Source organism: Neodiprion pinetum, chromosome 4 (genome assembly GCF_021155775.2).
Source record: "Neodiprion pinetum isolate iyNeoPine1 chromosome 4, iyNeoPine1.2, whole genome shotgun sequence".
NCBI classification, from domain to species: domain Eukaryota; kingdom Metazoa; phylum Arthropoda; class Insecta; order Hymenoptera; family Diprionidae; genus Neodiprion; species Neodiprion pinetum.
In genome coordinates this window covers 30051276-30071300 of record NC_060235.2, presented here as the reverse complement: position 1 = coordinate 30071300, position 20025 = coordinate 30051276, and the positions used below count along the sequence as shown (strand labels likewise).

The 20025-nt window shown below is 44.5% G+C and overlaps 1 protein-coding gene across 5 annotated transcripts in view; it reads left to right on the top strand.

Annotated features, from left to right (window-relative positions):
* LOC124218071 (uncharacterized) overlaps positions 1-20025 on the top strand; it is a 196570-nt gene that overhangs the window by 161170 nt on the left and 15375 nt on the right. For all 5 annotated transcript variants that reach the window (XM_046624456.2, XM_046624455.2, XM_046624457.2 and 2 more), the window contains 2 exons: positions 11847-11985; positions 12393-12460. In XM_046624456.2, the coding sequence (XP_046480412.1) occupies positions 11847-11985; positions 12393-12460 (207 nt within the window). The remainder of the gene's footprint in view (positions 1-11846; positions 11986-12392; positions 12461-20025) is intronic.

Here is a 20025-nt window from a genome sequence, read left to right as displayed (position 1 = left end):
CCAACGCTTGTTAAACAATCCAACGCTCGTTCGTGCGGCTCTGACGTTTCTTATACCCGTTACTCAGGCCTGCCAGCATTTCCAGCCCTTGGTCTTCGCCTACAAGACTCACCCTTAGTATGCTATTATTGCTTGACTGTGTTCCACGCTCCCCGCTCGCACGGCGTCGCACAGCCTCTTGCGCAGTTTCTATAGGGGGTGTCCCGAAAAACGCAACAGGAATTATTGCAGCTGATGTGTAACTTCCAACGTCTTACAATTGGATTAAGATCGGGGATCCGTTTCTTTGACGTTCATCACCGAACCTTCGCTCCGCCGCGAGCCAGCATCTGCGATCGTAAAATGAACTGCCTACAAAGTTTCTCTAGACTCAACAAAATCGGTACGATCAGCCTTCACATATTCGTACTTGAAATAAACTTGGATTTGTTTCTTCGAATGAGATAGAATTGCTTTTGTCAGTTCAAGTTTCGATAGAATTTTATCCCCCAAACGATGAGATTTATTTTTGTTTGTGATTACCGTTTAATTGGAGAGTGCGACGCGTAACTTGAGACAGGATGAAGGAACGCTGAGTTCGGACTGATTATCCTGTAGCTGGGATAAACAAAACATCGGGATCAAAGAATCTGACGCTATTAGTAACTGATTCTACGTCTTCGTTAGTTCTGGTCAACAACTATCCGCCAATCAACTGTCAAGCGGATAAATTGTGTCTGATCGAAAAACAGTACCGTTGTCACAAAGATGAAACATTTTTTCCACTTAAACAAAATTAATTGATCAAACAACTGTGCTGATCGAATAGAGTTTTTTTTATTATCTTCATACATGCAGTATTACATGTATCGTACAATCGCATCTCTAATAAACAAACACTATCCGATTCGGTCGACAAAACGTTAGTCTTCAATTTTAAACATGTTATCTTTCTTTCGGTACTCTAATTTGTGTCCCTGCGATGGTTTTTCCAGAGAGAGGAGGGAAAAAAACTGTTTTACGAGTTTCGTAACGATGATGAAGAGCCACAGGTGTCGTCGAGGGGTAATTAAAGCAGAGTCTGAACTGCGTGTGACTGGCGCAGGAGCAACAGCAGCGGCATATAGAGAGAAAATTATCGATCCGGCAGACATTTCTAATTGGCACCCAATTCCCTTAGGTGGTTTCCTTGGATTTCCCAAACCCTCGTTCCGTCTGACATTGCGTATCGTATCCCGAACCCTTGACTGCCGTGTTTCCACTTCTCAGTGCCTCCCACTCCCCAGGCGAAACTGTCGAGGATTGATAGGTCTAATCGTTGCGTGCATGCACGCCTGCGTGTGTGAAAAATAGTGCGTAATAGAACATAACGCCGTGGGACGGGGAGGTGGAGGTCCCCTTGGCCTTGGGGGTCGCTAAGTGAAACTGCTGCCGGCTAGAATCGGTTCCTAGATATTTCATTGCTCAGGGTCTGACTCAACGCGGTTCTCCGACTCGGCAGAGTAATTTTCTACCCGGTTCGGGGCGTGTCCGACGAATTGCTTCGCGCAAAACGAAAATTCTGCAGGGGCGACCGAAGAAGGGAAAGAGCAAGGAAAAAACAACCTATGCTACATTGACATGCATCGCCCTTTCGCTATTTCGATATTGCGAGGTTTTTTTTTACACTTCGTATTCAATCACGCTTTTATTACTTTCTGCTGACCTTTATTTCTAAGATTATTGTATAAAATCAGCAAGCTTTGTTCAATGATCATTAAAATTTATTCACAATAGCTATACAATGTGCAAAAATGAAGAAATTACCATCGCTCTCAAGGGTTTTCAACTCCCTAGAAACGACGACTCTATCGTGTGAAAATAAATGACTTTCGATAACTTTTCTCTACGTAAACCAAAATGATACAAAGTTTGGATCTTATTTATCGCGTCACCGAGTTTTATTGTTCGATCCGAAAATGGATCTTATTTGAAAATAATCACATTGCTGACTGCAGTGTATTTTTTCACATGTCTCAAGGCCGAGTTACGCCAGTCGCGTTGACAATGGCTAGTTGCCAGTAACGTTAATTTGTATACAGAAACTGAACAAGGATGCGTAATGAGAATTAATCAGCTTGGTTTGAAACCTCAAACAAGACCGCTAACAAACCAGAGGCTGCGGTAGGCAGTACAAACTGTGGGCGAAGTGCATCAGCACGTGTGCGATAGCCCTTGAGCTTCGAATTGAATGGTTTAAAAAATGCGTAACAGCGTTACGCGGAGCGACGCGTGCCGCACGTTTAATATTCACTCGGTGACGGCGACTCGCATGTGTACGGGATTTGTAAATTCAGAACTGCGTGAGGCGTGCATTCGTAATGTACTTTGGGTGAATCGAGACGGAGGAAAGAAACGAGGCTCCAAATTACCATGGCACCCATTCAGCGAGGGAAAGCTAAACAATCCTTGTCCAATCGATTGGTTTTGGCTGCGTTGGGTTGGGTTGGGTTCAGTGAAAATCTATGCTCACATGAAGGTTTTTCAACGAATTCTTCTTTCTTTTCTTCTTTCTTTCGAACTGAGAAAAAAGCAGAGAAGATACTGACTGGAAGTGTTTGTTACAACGCTCACGTTTAAGCGATGCAGATTTATCAACAGTTTGGAACCGCCTTAAGTTGAGTTTCGACTTATCTTCTTGTTACTTTTTTAAAGGTGTAATTCACTTCACCGGAGTTTAAGGAAAGACTTGAAAAGCTATTTGAAAGCATAACTCTCAAGTTGGAATAATGGAGACGCAAAAGTGACACCCGCATTTCGTAGCTGCTGCAAAACTACGAGATCAAAAAGTTTGAAGAACAGAAAATCTCCTGGCTAATCTGTGAACGCTAATTTGACACGGAGAAGTGTCGGTGTATTCGAATTCCTTTGGCCGCTCCAATATCTGGTCGTATGATCTTGTGTACGTATCTACTTTGGGGTTGAGGCGTGTGCCCAACAAATGGCCATTCTGTCGTGGGCATACAACTGTCTACAGGGGTTGAAAGGGTGAATACATTAGGGAAGGGGTGATAGGCTTGTATCACGGCTATCCGGACCTGTCCGTCTGACCTACCGACGCCGGGCCAAGCCTACGAGAAACGAGAAACGAGAAACGAGAAACGTATAACTACTCACTCTCCCATATACCGAAAGGAGGAGGGAGGGATTCGAGGGACATAAATTCTCGGGATTCTCCCACTTCCTGTTTTCAATTTACCTCCAATTACAACCAGGCGCCTAACCTGCCGCTTTTTACTTCTAATCTGTTTCATCGGATTCATTATGTCCATTTGCCGTATCGGATGAAGGCGTGAAAATAAACGACAACGCTTCACGACTTCTGTTTACGATTACGAACCCTCTTTCGTGTTGCCATTGACTAACTGTTTAGAAAGAATATTTTCACGACTTTGAAAGATACTAGTATCAATCACTTAGGTTCTTTCTTACCGAGATTTTCAACAGAGACATCCTTGATCTCCAGTAGAAAAACCTGCGGATGGTTAATATGAGAATATGATTTTTCTATCGCAACGACCGAATTATTTTGCACACCGTATACAATATATTCAGAGTTCACATGAATCACATCGGAGATCGGCTTTGTTTTGTAGAAGAAAGAGGGGACGATCGAGGCTGAGAATCAAATGATATTTTGAAGAAATGGAAGTAATTAAATTGATGAACTCTGCGAGGAGAACGGAGAGGAGTGGGAATCCGCAAGTTTTCCCAAGTGAGTTGGACGGGAAGGAAAGTGCCAGAACCAATTTTTGCAGCGTCGGCAATTGATGATCGACCCGGCATTAAAAAAAAATTGTTCGTTTTTTTTTGGCCAAGTCTAGTATAACCTCCGTCATCTTGTTAGATGCGGATAATTTGACAAAGGAGAAATTACAAACGTCGCAATCCACTTACGATCTCGCCATTATACGTTGTATCCATCTGCAGAGTGGAGTGAAACTCGGAACGATACACAAGCTCCGGTTGCGGCTGCCTGCATGGCTGTCTGGCACGTGACTATAATTTCATGAATTTCACGTGAATACTGGCTTGATTGGAGACGACGCGTGTATAATATACATATTAGAGCGAACGCCCGCACAACGAACCCCCGGCCACACGATGTAGCTTTCTCGTGCAACTGTAAAACCGACTCTAGCCTCAGTGTGTTTGCACCAAGTGATCATAGACAAGCTGAATATTCTATATACCCTCTAATTTGGTTATTTGACAAATTTCGTTGGCGACTATCCCTCTATCCGCGTCCCTGATGAGCCTATCTTGCGGTGGAAATTTCAAACCGCGATATACGGGTCGAATTAAGGATACCGAGGACGCGAGGCCGCGACGCTCTGCGAATATCGTCTCGACGCGACCTTTTGGATTTGGGATTTTATCGAAGTGTACAGATTTTTTAACTACGCTTGAGAATTTTCGTATAACATCGACAGGTCGTCAGACAACTCGGGCTTTTGAGCGAAAATTCTCGAAAACACTGGAGCAAATTTGAAGAAAACGTTATGGTGCAACTTTCTTCCGCTCTCAACGCGGTATATCGATAAGTATCACTTGAGTTGTTGTACATAATATGCACGATAATATATCGCATATAGCGTAGCGTTGTTGCACGGAACGGTTGTGGAAAAATTGTTTTCAACTCTTGAGGAAATTTTTCAAATCCATCACGTCCCTGCCCTGCTCGCTATCGCGGAACGGAGTATTTCAAGAAGAATTATAGCTCGCTATTATCGTTATGAATAATGCAACTCGATCGAAATATGGAAATTCCAGCATGTCGTGACCCGGCCGAGTCGGAGTTCAAACTTCTTTTCCGATCTTAATTCACGAGTGACTCGTAGTGCGAGACGTCGATTCCCGCGGTAAGTCTGTCTTCATTAGCACGGATGCAGGACGACCACCCCTCTCGTCGGATGAGGCTGGATATCGCGATTAGATGGCTCTATAGCGGGGCGGAGGAGGGGCGGCGTTCGCTTCTTGAATACCAAAGCCTACCTCTCGTAGGAACGATTCGCCGTTGCATTATTCGAATTTACTTGAAATTGGTTCTCGACGAAAAAGAAATCGCAATCAATCGCCACGGATTTTCCCCTTCGATTATCCGGCTTCACGTCAATTCGACGTTAAATACTTTGTTGCAAATATTATGAACAGAAGCGACGATCGATAAGTGCCCTTGTCAAACGTGTGAAAAATTATCGTCAGAAAAGAGACCAGATACCTAGATTTGAAGGATGAACATTAACTTATGGCTGGCATTTCTTCTCATATTTTTCCTTTCCTTATTGAACCTGACAAAATTATTCGTATACCTACGTGATTCTGAAAAGTTTCTTGAAAACTTGCGAATCAGCTCACGAGACATTTCATCGGGCAAGAATTTTCCAGTTTCCAGTGAATTGACTGTTTTTTTTTTTGATTCTTCAGCAGACTGTTTAGACATTCCATTATTTCACCCTCTATATTTTTCGGAATGTGAAAACTCTCCGAGTGCGTTCTGTACGCGGCATTAATCCTCGAATTGCAGAGAATTCGGACCAGCGTAGTAAGCGCGATAATTTTTTTTTTTGATGGGGGAAATGACGAAGGGGGGTGGGGGATCGTTAGTTTCATTTTTGTAATCATATGTATAAAACGAGAAATCCTGGAGTGGAATTGTTCGTGCGTAACGGGGGACGGGAAGGTGAAGAATTAAATCAAATTAATGAACCTTCGGAATGACCCTTGTCCACAGTTTCGCAACAGAGAAAATGTATGTTTCGTAATTTATATAACGTATCACGCGATAACGCGCCTCATCCCACTCATCACTCCGGGACGGAGGGATAATACTGGCCCTAAGGCAACCCGGGGGGGGACAGCACGGTTCGTTCCCACGAAAGGACCGCATCTGCCCTCCGGCTCCGCGAACCGCCGGACAGACGGACGGATGGACGGGCGGATTCATCTCGAAACCATTCCACGCCGTACCCGCGTCCCGGTATGTGTGGCTAGTGTCTGCCATGTTGCATTGTCTCCTAATTAACGGTATCGCGTGTATTACACGGATACACGAGGGATATACACGGGGTGTCGTGTTTAATACAGACCACGGAGGAGGATTGCGTGTTGATTTCAATCGCATGCGTACCGAGCCGGGTGAGGTGGGCTCTTTTCGATGGACGTATATACCCGAGCTAATTCAGGGGTGAATTACCGAAAACGGTCGGCGAAACGTTTCGGTAAAGTCATGCCGGGGGTTTGATTGAATACGCGGATTTTGCAAATACTCGAATCGCGTTTACACCCATTTTTACCGAAAACATTCGCTTTACGGCTATGTCTATGTGGAAATCAGTCTGGTACGAAAATGATCCATTTTTTTTTTCAACCACAATCTCTACGTTTCACAATATCCGATACAGCCTCGGGATTCCACGATAAAAAAGATATTTTTATTTGTACAACTTTACGAGGGGTGCAGTGTGCAGAGCTTGTATTATAATATATCCTTCGACGAACGCGAGATCCCTCTTTTCAAAGAAGCCCACGCTTATAAATCGAATTCTTTGATCTTTCTGATTTGGTAAATCGGCGTTTTAGTTTATCGATTGAGACGAAATGAAATCACTTGATTTCGAACTATTCTACTTGGCGAAACGCAGACGAGGTATCAAAACCAGGGATGGATATATTTGTATTTTTTGAGTCTAAAGTACAGAAGTAAAAATTACTTAGTACTGATCAAATTATCAATTACAGACGGTACAAATGGATTTTGTATCGAGCAATGCAATAAGTACTGACAATGAGTACTGATGTACTTTTTATTTATAATTCGAGTAATTTCAAAGTACAACAATATTGAGGTACTTATAATACTCGTCAATGCTCTGTAAGTACAGAGTATATAAATCGAGAAATAGGAAATTGTATTTTTCTCTTTTAAACATTAGTATACGTGATTTTATCATTTTAAATTTACGCGGTTGTATCGGTCATGCTAGCAGATGTTTTATTGATGTATATAATATTGTTTTTACTGTTATATGTTTCCGAAAATAAACAAATTCTTTCTCAAAAATTTACGTTGCAACTATTTTTTACTATTTTGAATTAACACGTGATAATTTTCTCATACAAAGTATTCTTCAGGTATTTAGGAATGTCACAAAATGCCGAATCAGCATGTAAGTCTTTGCATCGACTTTAATTAGCATTTCCTATTTCACAAAGTACAAAATACATTGGTACGTGGTATTTTCCATTTCACGAAATACAAAATACACTTGTACTTAGCATCGTCTGTTTCAAAAAGTGCGAAATATATTTGCACTCAGTATTTTATATTCCACAAAGTGCGAAGTACATGAAAACTCGATATTTAGACGATATCGAATACATAAGTATAATGTACTTCGTAATTACTAAGGTTATTTTAAGTACAAATGTACTTACAGGCTGCCCATCTCTGAGCAAAACGGCAGGACAAAAGTCATAGAATCAAGCACAAAAAATTGAGACGCTCTTTTCAGCGCTCATTATTGTACGGTAGCTCCCCTTGTGTCAGACAATCGGTCTTCGACGTCCGAGTTATTCATTATTTCAACTATCGACGAAGTTTTTCTTCTCTCGAAAGTCCTATTACGCGAAACTATAACGAGTAAAGTTTTACCTGTCGATATTGTACGCATGTATACAATGCAAATAATTTTGAAAAACTTTTAGTTATGCAACGTTATTTCTCACAAGGTATATGTAATAATAACACGCTACAAAAATCATCCGCACGCGATATAACTATTCTCGGAAGTGAATGCTTAAAGTTATATCATTCCACGAGGTAATGATGAAGTTGGTATCAATTGCAGCAATTGTTGTGAAAAGTTTCCTTCCATCTGACGAATGTTTTTTTTTTTTTGACAGTAGGTACCAGAAACCTTTGATTCAACGGTGACGGCAGCGTGAATAAAAGCGTTTGAAATTGAATAAACAAACGAAGACTGCAGCGGGTGCGGAAATAGCCGGTGCTTTATGATGAATCGGAAATAAAGGACGTAAAACCGGGATGACGTTTATATTTTTAACCGGGATTCCCGGGTGTTGGGGACGAATTTGAAATTCGGCGAAGTTGAAAGGCTCGTCTCCAAACGTCTGTTATCTGTCGCGTGTTCGCCTAACGCGCCATGACGAGGGCGCAGCCTCGTTCCCGGAACGAATTTATCGGGGACTCATCGGAACGACTATATTGGAACCAACTGCATTTAGATTGCCCCGCGACAAGCGTTCGTCCCGGCACGGCCGCCCCAAATATAACGATCACTCCTTCACTCGGTGTCCCAAAGCCTCGTCGACATCGTCGTCGAGTCTCGAACTCCTTCTCTCTGACCTATTGTCAGCTCCGTCCTTCTTCCCGACGACGATTTCTTAATAGCATCGCGCGTGCCCGATGCCCCGGTCCCATAGTCATGAACTCGTTACTCTTCTGCTTCTGTGTATAGCCGTGTCTCTTATGTTAGACCCTTGTCAAACGGTACGTTAACTCCGATGAAAGAGAGGGAATTCTCTGGGTACGAGGGAAATTCTTTAACGATTTAATAATCTATCTCGGATTATCACTTTTGCTGATCTACTGCAGTTGATTTCGCCTAGCTCATTTTGCACCTTTCCGAAAAGGAGCGCGTCTCAATTATCATGGTATATTTTTTTTTCACTTCGATCAATGTTCTTTACCATTATTCTTTGCTTCACACATTATTCACTCGACTTAATTAACTGAACTTGCGAACGAAATTTCACCAGAATGGATGAATATGTATTCGCTTTGACTTGGTCGACGAAAATATATACACGACTTTGAAGACGATGTCCGGCATATTTAGCGATAAAAATTTACCTTGGCTAACGATAACATTGAAAATACAAGAAATGCAAAGTTTGACTTTAATTGATCTTAACCGAGGAGGGTGTTGAAGTTATCGGAATTTCTAGGCGGGACAATAATTATATTCGGGTACATAGCTTTAAAATTTAGCGGCACAGCTTGACAGCCGGAATCGTAATTCACCACGGGTTGAAGGGTCGAACTGCTCCCGGCGAGATTTCAATTACTCGTTACAAACAGCGACTGGTCGTAATTGAGAGAAAATGACTAAACAACCGGCGAGTCTGGCTTGAGGTCGAACCCGCCACTCGCCGTCCGCGGCGGACTTGCGGGTCAACATGTATAAACCGCTGGAGATACACATACGTGTAACACGCATGTACCTATATGTATAGGTACCCACGCGGATTCTACTGCTTGTAATTATGTTTCGGCTATCATTATGGCATCCTTCCGTCGCTACGGGTGATCCTTTATTACGTGGGACATGTTATCCCGAGGGATACACGCCCGGCTTCCCCCGCGTTCTCCACCTCAGGACCGTATATGTACAGTCGAGTCCAGACATGCACCGTTCGGCTTTCCCTCGGTAACCGCGTGTACGTTCAGAGTCAGTAAGACACGAGGAAACGCTAATTGGCTCGGACAACAACTCCGCATACCTGGATTTCATTCGTTTTTTCCTCGTTTCTTCGTTTTCGGGAATTTACGTACCGATACCGATGCCGATACGAGGAGAAATATAGAATTGGCTGAATGTAGTCAAGGTGGACAAGGTATAAAAATTTCGACAAGATATATTTCAGAAGGTTGGACAGGGTTACGCAGTGTGTTACAGTTTCGAAAATATCATCTTTCGAGCTAAGGTATAGAGTTTCGTGAATTACGTAAGTCAGGGACGAGATCGGTTGACAACGAGTATGAGAGCAGACCAAGGTGACGTGGGACCCAGCATTTCACAATTTGTGAAACTTTCGTTCACTTGAGCGTTAATTGCAAGATCTTGGAATAACATCTTCATCTACGTCGTGAATTTTATAAGAAAAGATCGCGAGAAGCTGAATTTCCGTTTGGACAAAATGATGTAACCTGATTTGAGATTACACCGATATCATCCGTTGTTCGCCGTTGACTATGATAAATCACAGAAAATTTATAGATACGTATGGAAAACCTCGACCTCGATTAAGTTTATAATTCAACTACTTAACTCGGCAATCATATCAGCTAGCACGGAATTGTTGTTGTGTTCGCTACGCCGTCTTACGCTTCTGAAATTTAAACAGTTTATTACCGCGCAGGCGTGCGTGCCTATATAAGATTCGCGTGCGTTAGGCAGCGTAATAGTTGATAAGTACGTGACGTTGAGTCGGCGGTAAGTCTAGTTAGAGAGATTAGTGTCCGAGTCGCGGCTCGGCCAATTATAGCTTTCTTAATAACGTAGGCGCGTAACGTCAACAACAAATGCGGTAACCTGCTAAACAAGACGTTGCATAGCGTCAATAACGAAAGCAGATGTTTTGTGGCAAGTGTAGCAAATTGGATCAAGCATTACGCTGCGGTAGCCACCCGACGTACGCGATGTCGCGCCGCGATTATCTCGCTTGGCGTATTTCTGATATACGCGTGAATCAACGCAGTTAGACAGATGGCTATTGAATTTGAGCGTATAAAAGTATATCTAAAGTCAAGTTTACGCCGATTGTTTATTCAACGATATCGAACAGTCTTTGTATAACGAAATACACCGGCACATAGGCACCTAAAACACGGTATACGAAGTCGATATTTTCCCTTTGTCGTAAATTAACTTCTAGACGCGTAATCCGTAGAAGGCGCAGAGCGTTCCTTATAATTTTCATGTAGAAAGTTGAAAGCTTTTGGAATCGAGAAAACTTCGCATCATCCTCCTCCTCCGACTGCTGAAAAGTTTTGTAAGCGTCGAGGATAAAGGAGGCGTCCTGTGTATATGTGTGTGTGTGTGTGTGTGTTTATTATACATATATACTCTTATAATAATAATTAAACAATTGGAAAATTCGAAGTTTGTCGAATAGGGGCGTAATGTATAGACGCGCAAAATCTCCTCCGAAGAACACATCGCAGTCGCTTAATCCGGGTGGCGGTACAAGAGTTACTCGTTGAACCGTTCGCAGGCGAACAAGAACGATACCGTAATTCCTAATCCAGTTTGCCAGATCACAAGGCCTGAGGCTACGTGTAGGCCGCAACTTGTTTCACACGCGAGCTCTTCAATCCGCGAAGACATCTTTTACAGCATCGATCGCGATCCCTGAAGGACTTTGCCCTGCATCCGAAATCGAGGAATTTGTAAATGCCGGAATTCTCGCGCCAATGGTGGGATGATCCCGAGCACCGCGTCACAACTTTCAGGGGGTTTGAAAATACAGACATCCAGGCATACGTGACACTATGTCTTGCGCCAAATGGCAGTAATCAAGGCGAGCCACACGTTCAAAGGCGCAATTTAGACACTGGCTTAAAATATAATTGAGTCGTAAGCAATACCGTTGATCCAACCAACCATTCCTCCCTCATAATAAACTATATTTAGTATTCTTAGCACTTGTGCCGGCTCCGCAAGACTTCGTTTTGCCCAGGCGGTCTACATCAGACGCTCAAGAACTCGAAAAAACTTCAACTCGAGACAGTAGAGTCCTTTTCACGCGACGACTATAAGGTCCCATAAGGGGAACAAGGCTGCCTTTTCACCTCTTGGAGGATCTCAGTGAAGTGGGGAATGAATTTTTACGTTAAAATCCGGATAACAATAGTGCGCAACAATTTTTTTTGTCTGTGTTGAAATTATGAATCAGCACTCGCTGTCGAGAAAGCCCCATTTTATTGCACCTCGACGTTTTTTGCCTCACCTTTTTCTTCCATTACTGAGCACTTTTCTTTCCGCATATACATCTGACCAGAGAAAAAAAATTTTTTGTTACAGGATTATGCGAGTTCCCAGCCAGTTGGAGCGGCCTTTGGTTTCAGACTGGTAAACCTGAACCAGTTTTCGTGAATTCGACAATACTGAACAACAGGACGTGTCACGAGAATAGAAATGACATGTACATCATTCATGAGGCGTAAGTAATGCTTGTCATGATTCTAATGTCTCACGTAGAAGTCAATATGTTGCAGTCCAGTAATTTATCATAATGCAACGATTGAGATATCTAGTGTATCTTTCATACAGACGTACAGAATCAAATTTCACAACGAACAAATTTTTTTTAATCTGCTTCTATTATTTACACTAACCTGTCCAGAGAAAACTGACATAATACAAATTTCACCCACTTGCATATATGTGCCTTCTATTGTCGCCACGTACGACGAAGCTCAGCGTATATCGCTGTGTTAAAATTTCATCACCTTAGCACACTGCGCAGCAGATTGAGAACACCAATAGAATGCTTCTCGTGGAAATTCTCGTACACCGTTCCGTGAAAAGTGCTGTATGTAAACGGATTGTTCAAATTTCACGTTTCAGGGAGGAGAACTGCTACCGCTGCATGATCATCAACGAACGTCACGAGAACGTGATACAATTCCGAGAGGGTGAGTAACTGATTATGATACACGTTAGTAACCGCGATGTTCGTTCGTCCGTCTTGGCCATTTTCATTGATCCATGGTCTTTGATTACCCGTCAACCAGAGCACCGTATTCCGTAAGGCGAGTTCGAAGAGGGCTTCTTTAAAACTCTTTTCCCCCGTTGAAGTTGCGCCCGCTCGGTGCTATTCCAGCATCGGCTAACTCCAGAGACGGAAGTCCTGACTCCTGATAGGATTATTTCCCAAGTAGTATGAACCCGGGGGGTTGTCGACCTCTTCTGGTTCCACCCAGATCGTAACTAAGACTTTGTTGTTTCACTCGTTTTCTAACCGAGAACTAAGCCCACGTCGAGAGTTATAGAGGCCGTGTAACGTACAAGCGGTTGACTTTGTCAAGGCGTTATATTCCTCCGCGTGCTACGACCCCAGCCATCGAGCGCATTTATATGTACATACGACGCGTAATATCCCGGACGATGCATGCGACTCGCACCTAGCCTAGCTGCAACCGCCCTTATTCCGCTCTTATCGACGCTAATGCATTATCAACATAGGTGTGCCTTATCGACGATAAAACAATGTTTACCCGGTTCACCGACACTCTCTCGCAACAACTCCTCGTACAATTTTACTTCTAATTGACCGAGGCAATTTAACTACTCCGCTCGGTGATGTAATATACCGACTGTTGGGTGCGAATTTTTTACAATGAAATGTGAAACCTTTCCGCGACACCTTTTCATGGATTATAAATTTGTGACCGGACACCGGGGTGTGCTCGAAGACAAAGAAAACGGGGTAGCAGGGCGTTTGATTTTTTTGGAAAATTTTCCTCGCTGCGACGGAATATCGGACGAACTGGAAGCTCACGTGCAGCCGAGGTATGCGTATCCATTGTGGTCAGCGTATCGTCGTTTCCCCGCATCGCCACGCACCCGTGAACCTAGACAATGGCGGGGAGGCATCCTCTTTGCAGGGTCCCGCGGACCCTCCTCCGCGGCCAGATCGTCATGAAGGCGCTTTCGGACCCATCGAGCTGTTACTCGAGGTTGACGAGCGTACCGTAACTAGAACTGACGTCCATTGTGTAGCCGCATCGCTTCCCTGACACACACAACACTCTAGAAACGTTGTAACCCCGGCTGGATTATGAACTGCTGCCGAACCTTGTTCGTTCAAACTTTACACGCGAGTGCCATATGGCCGATCTCGAAACTTTAACTCGAAGGCTTGTCAGGAAGGAAATGGGATGGGAAACCAGAAGAGTCGGAGGAAAAATAATAATTTAGGAATTAGGTACCGCTGCGGGCCTTCCGAACTCCTCGTCAAAAGTGGAACGGAACCTTTTTTCGACGAAGTGCACTTGAAGCGTAAGTGATGCAAGATGATTTGCAATCCGCTTCGGAACACCTGTTGTACCCCCGGCCTGCGATCATCTTTTTCCATTCATCGTTTCGTTATTACTTTGTCGATCTTGACTCGAATCGTTTACCGTGACCACACCAGTTTATAATTGGACCGCCTTAGTTCGGAGAGCTTGACGCGATTCAATTCATTTGCGAGTATAATTATATCCTGGTTAATCGTCCTCCTTAGGACGGTGATGAGACTTGATTTACAGCTAGTCAAGTGGAAGCTTTTCCACCGAACGCCGTCTCGCCGCTTCGCGTGATAAGAGCGGGAACGAGGAGGCACTGATTGCCAAGAAACGGGTCGAGGAATACCTTGTACCATACTTGGGTTTCTTTCACAGTCGATTTAGATTAAATCCGGGCAAAGGCCCGCAGCTACCCCTGCGTACGCAACCCTCTTGGTGCTTCTTAGCGTCCAGACGATTTACTACCGCGTAAATCTCCCCGTGCATGGCCGCAGGTTCGAATTTATTCACTCATAGAAGTTTAGAGGAATGCTACCCAGATGAAATTAAAGGGTTCTGAAATTTGAACGGCCGTAATAAACCTAACCCTCAGGATCGCGGATGCCAAGCTTTGACTTTCGTCTTCCTTATCTTCGCTCCAGTCTCGCTCTCTCGTTGTTTCTTTCTACTCCCCTCGTAATATATTTATATCTAATTTCGGGTCCCGACAACCGTACATAATGAAGCTCTGAGCATCCGGCATTGTCACCGTGAAGTAATTAACGCGGCATTCAATCGTTACAAGCAGCTCGTCGTGCAGCTGAATGGCTTATCCAAATAATTAAAAATGCCAGTGTAAGTATAACTTGTTGCCGAAAACTGGGTCAACGTTTTCGACTATAATCTTTGAGAAATAAGGTTCGAATTAATCCTACGGGATAAGTTTCGCTCAGATACTGAGAACCCGCGAGTTTTCAACTTCGAGTTGAAAAATATCGTCTCAAAGAGTTTGATCTTCAATGTTGGCCTCAACGATTGCCAGCGTTTTTTTTTCCGGCGTCTGTGACTGTACGATTCTCTCGCTATATTTCATCGCCCGTTGAAGAAAAACGTAATGCGGCAAACGGCTTCTTTATTACTACTCGTATTTTTCATATCGCAAGACAGAAGTGAGTGTGAGGCTTGGGTAAGCCGCTCGACGCCTCGCAAGACCGAAGCTTATTAGTTCCGACGTTAATTAAAATGTTTATCAAAATTTGCATACACTGGCTTGCTGAATTATTATACGCGGCAACGGTACATAGGAGGTGTACGTGCGGCACATCTTAAAATTGTGATGCACTTAACGCTGCGTGCTTGCTTCGTTTCTTCATGTTATTCTCATACACTTCGAATTGCTGCCTGGCTTAATTCGGAACGAAGCGTAGATTTCTTTTTTTCAATTTAGCACCGTTGCCTGCACGAGTGTTCGCGTGTGTCGGAATATAAGTAGACGCTGCACCCCGTGCCGAGTTTCCTCTTTGTGGAAGTACGCGGTACAGTCGACGCCGTACGAGGGAGCATCAAGTAAGTTAAGCGTCACCTCTGAACCCTTGACGCGTTATTATGTTAAATCAGAAATGTCATTTTCCAGGCGAGCGAATTCTCAGGGTAAAGTCCTGAGGGATGATAGCTGCGGACCCGTTTCCTCCCACCTTTAACGAATTTCGTGACACGCGTACGGTATGGTCCTCGTCCTCACCGTCGGCGTCGTCTCCTCCGCCTCCGAGCTTAGATGACTTCTCTGAAATTTCTAGATTCCTCGGTATTATAATTTCATTCTAGACACGGGGCGTTGTACTTTCAGGCAGTGTCTGATCGTCCGAGGGAAAAATAGCTCTCCCCGATCCGGCGGTGGGGTCGAAAAATCCAACCCCTCTTGGCCTTTTTCACGAATCACGATGCAGTGAGGAAAATGAGTTGTTATACCGTCTCACGATCCTAATCGCTCGTCGGGGGCTAAAATCAATCTGTAAAAGGTAACGAGGCGAATACTCGTCGGCCCGGAAATGACTCCCGAGTTCCCGGTCGATCGGGCTCCGAACTTTCTTGTCCGGTTCAACTAATTCGGAATCCATGGCACGACGCGGGACCCGGAAAGTGGGAAACCGGCGGCAGGATAGCGACGCGGGGCGCGCCGACCTAGGATGGTAATTCCGAGAGTGAGAGGGCCGCAGAAATGAGCCATCATAATGAATGCTGGTATTTCGCGGTTTCCACCGCCCTATAAACCTAACCCAACTATTATCCTGCCTCTCGACATTCCCCGGTTAATGTGGCTGCGTGCACGCGTGGAGGCAATGATAACGCAGATTGCGCAAGGATCGCTCTCTGTCTCTCCTTGTCTCCCTGTCTGGCTGTTTCACTTCCCAGATGAGTGAACGTTTCAATGTTTCCCTTCCGCCTTCTCTGCATTCTACCGCTATATTCACACATTCCGCGCGCAACAATGAATCCCGGCTTTCTGCTCGTCGTCCTTCGATTGCGTACACCTTGAAATCAACTCCACGTCAATCGGCATCAATTGCTTCGTATACCGCGCGCATTCTGTCCACTTGGAGGATACTCATACGCGTTCGTCGCGTAACACCTTGCACCATATACCTATATTTCCTAATACGTTTCCTCGAGGTCGATACCAGTACCTTTTAGCGGCCGGAAATTGACCCTGGGCGCTCGAAAGTTATCGAAACGAAGGTTCGCTGGATACGTATAAGTAACAGATGTATACCGTAGCTGCACCGCAATTCGACTCTGCGATTTTTATCTTCCGCGTCGTTTCTATCGTGAAATTTGTATCGGATTCTACGCGATTTTTAGACACGTTAAAGGTAACGAATAAGCTCTCGATTGTAAAGTCGGTTGAATCATTTTCACCGATCTATAAGTTCGACGATCGGCGAACTATGTGGAAATATCGTTCATTCTGAGCCTGGTAATGGATAGTCTTTCGAATACTGCAAACTATAAATTGCATCGAAACCATTAAGAAAATACACCCCGCCAACTTCCGCGACTAGAATCCCTCGCCGCAGGCCTTATCAAGTTTTCCTCGGCACCGGAGGTGCCTAATATCAACTAGAATTCGCAACACGTTGATTTCTGTTCGAACGAACCTCGAGTCCAACCGTTATGCGTTATTAAATCTGGAAATGCGCGGTGTCATCGAAGATTATTGGAGCGTCCCCGTGCACCTCGAATGCCGCAGGTCGTTAATATCGGCTTTTGATTCGTTCGCCGGAGCGTAACCACGGAAATATTATCTGACAATGAGCGAGCCTCGGACTGGCTATCGGTTTCTCTACACCTTACCGATTCATTCCCGTTTTCATCCCGCAACGAGTATTTTTTCATTTTTCTGGGTTTTTATTTTTTCAATAAACCCGACCGCACGCTCCTCGGTACCTGCGGTGAAACGGAGGAATCGTGGGTGGCGGTGTATTTTTCACCGCACGCAGGGTGCGAGCCGGGTGACGATCTCTCCTTCTCTATCCCCCTTTGTCATCGGGTACCGTGATTATTATCGCTATTAGGCTTTATTGCGCAATGATTCAGCCGAAACGTAGCACCCCGCCCTTATCCCGGAGCCCCGCCTAATCCAACGCGAGACAAAATACACGCGTGTATGTCATTCCGGTATCACGTTGTGGGATTACCATAAATAATGATCGGGAGCGTGGGTAGCAGCGGGAACGGATGGAGGTGAGTTGCGCACATGCTCACATTATTTGTTTACCGACGCACGAGGCGAGCTCGCCAAAAGACGCCGAAGACACAAGAGTATTTCTAACGAGTACGGAAAAGCAAAAAATAAAGAAGGAAAAAATCTATATCGGAGGATTGTTCGAGCGGCTGACGATGATTGACCGACAGTGATTGACCGGACGTGGGACACAAAAATCGACGCTCGCGCTGTTGTATTATTCGTGATCCAAGGCGCAAACCGTCGCGTTGTATCGGCCCTTCTCGGACACTTTGGTTGGAGATTTTCGGGGCGAGATAGTATCCTCTATTACGATCGACGACGGCCTTTCTGGCTTTGATATTCCGCGCATAACGCGATGCCGTGTGAACGCCGGACACGCGTAAGACACATACGTACGTGGATAGGTGCGTTACGCTCGACGTCGTAGAATCCGTGGAGACAAAAACTAGATTACTGATTGGTATCTCGCGTTCGCGCGGCGTGGATCCTCCTTTCTCTCGCCCTCCGTATCACCGCCAAGCCTCCTCTGCGGCACCCTCTCCGCTCGCTGACCGTTTCACTTCACTCTCTTTCTCTTTCAGACTTTTTTCGGTTTCGCTCTTATCTCCCCCTCGATCTTTCGTCGAAGGGCCGCCGCGCCGGTCACTCATTCGCTGCTCAGTAGCCACTGACCCTTTTCATCAGAGAGATAGACCGAGGAGAGCATTCTTTCAAAATCTCACCCCGCGAGTAGACATCCATTTTCTTTTCATCCACGTCAAACAGAGATTCCGTATTCGAGAGAATTTGAATGTCCAATAGGTGATATTTACGAATATCGTACAGATTTTGTTGTTTGCTTTTACGTTTCGATGGTGTGTTGAGAAACACAAAGAATATTCCAAGTCGAAAGGAGTTGAATCGAGTGTTACTTCTACTCGTATTTCACGACGTCGCTTCACTGAAATAACGGAAACAGCGTAACGCAGGTTTCAGAGAATCGACACGACGCATACGAAACGTAAAATCAACCATCTAGGTATACAAAAGCGTGTTAATTTCAGTACCAAAATTTCAATATTCGGACAAATAATTTTCAGTCGGGTAAGCTACCTTTAGAGAAGCTTGCCTCAGAGTTCCGACAAAAATACTCAACACACAAATTTCTTGCATATCTGTAATATGATATTTATTCGTCGTTACGGGAAGAGAGAAATTAGAATAAATAACACCGTATTTCGTTCCATACCAGAAGAAATATGATTACCATCTCGTTACTACAGTTTGTCTAATAAATGGATCTTCAAGCACGCTTCGAAACCTTGTACGTCTATATCAAACAACCAATCTGTTGGGTTCGGCGTAAATATACGAATAACGCTCGAATAAAGGAGGGAAAAGTTTCCTATCTGATATACGCCCTATTCGTGACGAAAAATAATTAAGTATGTACTCGGAACATCTTTCACACGTGGCTAGTTCCCAGGATAGCCCACAAAAACGTCAATGCTGCGTTGAGTGGAGTGACAAGTTCCTCGGGTACTACCAACATGTGGACACTAGTTCAATTTTATCCAATGCGTATTCGCTCCCTGAGCTGGTCTATTCTTGCAGTCAAGCCCTTCGAAGTAAAAAACATAGCTTTGAGTACTTAGATGTAAATATGATTTATACGTGCCCAGTAAAAAAGATTTCAAGTAACGTTTGTGTCGCAAACGCAGCTCCGATCGATTATTTACACGAAATTGATTAATTTTTGGATACGGTCTCTTCTTTAAAACCCAATGCATCAGAGGGTCCGAAAGTTGCTCGACACTCGAGCGACGTTCGTAACCATCACTGCTAGTCGCACGAGTGAGTCACCTGTGGGTGAAGTGAAGAGGCGGTTGGAAAATTGTCGGTGTACTGCGAAAAATTACAGCAGGTTAGTCCTGTTCGCCTCATGCTCGAGCCAGTAAAACCTGGAAAGAACTGCAGCAAGAGCGGCGGTTGCGGTTTACATGGCGGTTCTCTAAGAAAACCTCGCGAAGCGCGGTTCTCACAGAGCAATTTATATACGCCGGTTGAATTAGTCGAATTGATGTTGCACGAGGGGAAACCCGCGTCCGCGTATTACACTGCAATAATGTAAGCACTAATTAGAGTGTTATTAAACCGCAATCACAGGTTTCCGGTTTCACGTGGACGATGCAGAATACACGCGTGCACGCCTCTGCATGGCTGTTGGTATTAAACACGCCGCCCCCCAAAGAATCCGGGAGACGATCGCAATTGGAATGAAATGTCAAGATTAAAGTCGAGTCCTGCCTGTCCGGGGGTATTTAAAACGTGGAAGGATGGGGTAATTTAAAAATGAAATGGGGAGGATCGAATTACCGCCGGCGCTCTGCATACTCTACAGAAACAACGGAAGAAATCGCGCTAGCCTCACTCTCTCTCTCTCTCTTTCCCTCTCTTTCTCTCCGCCTCTCGGTATCGAGTTTCCGAT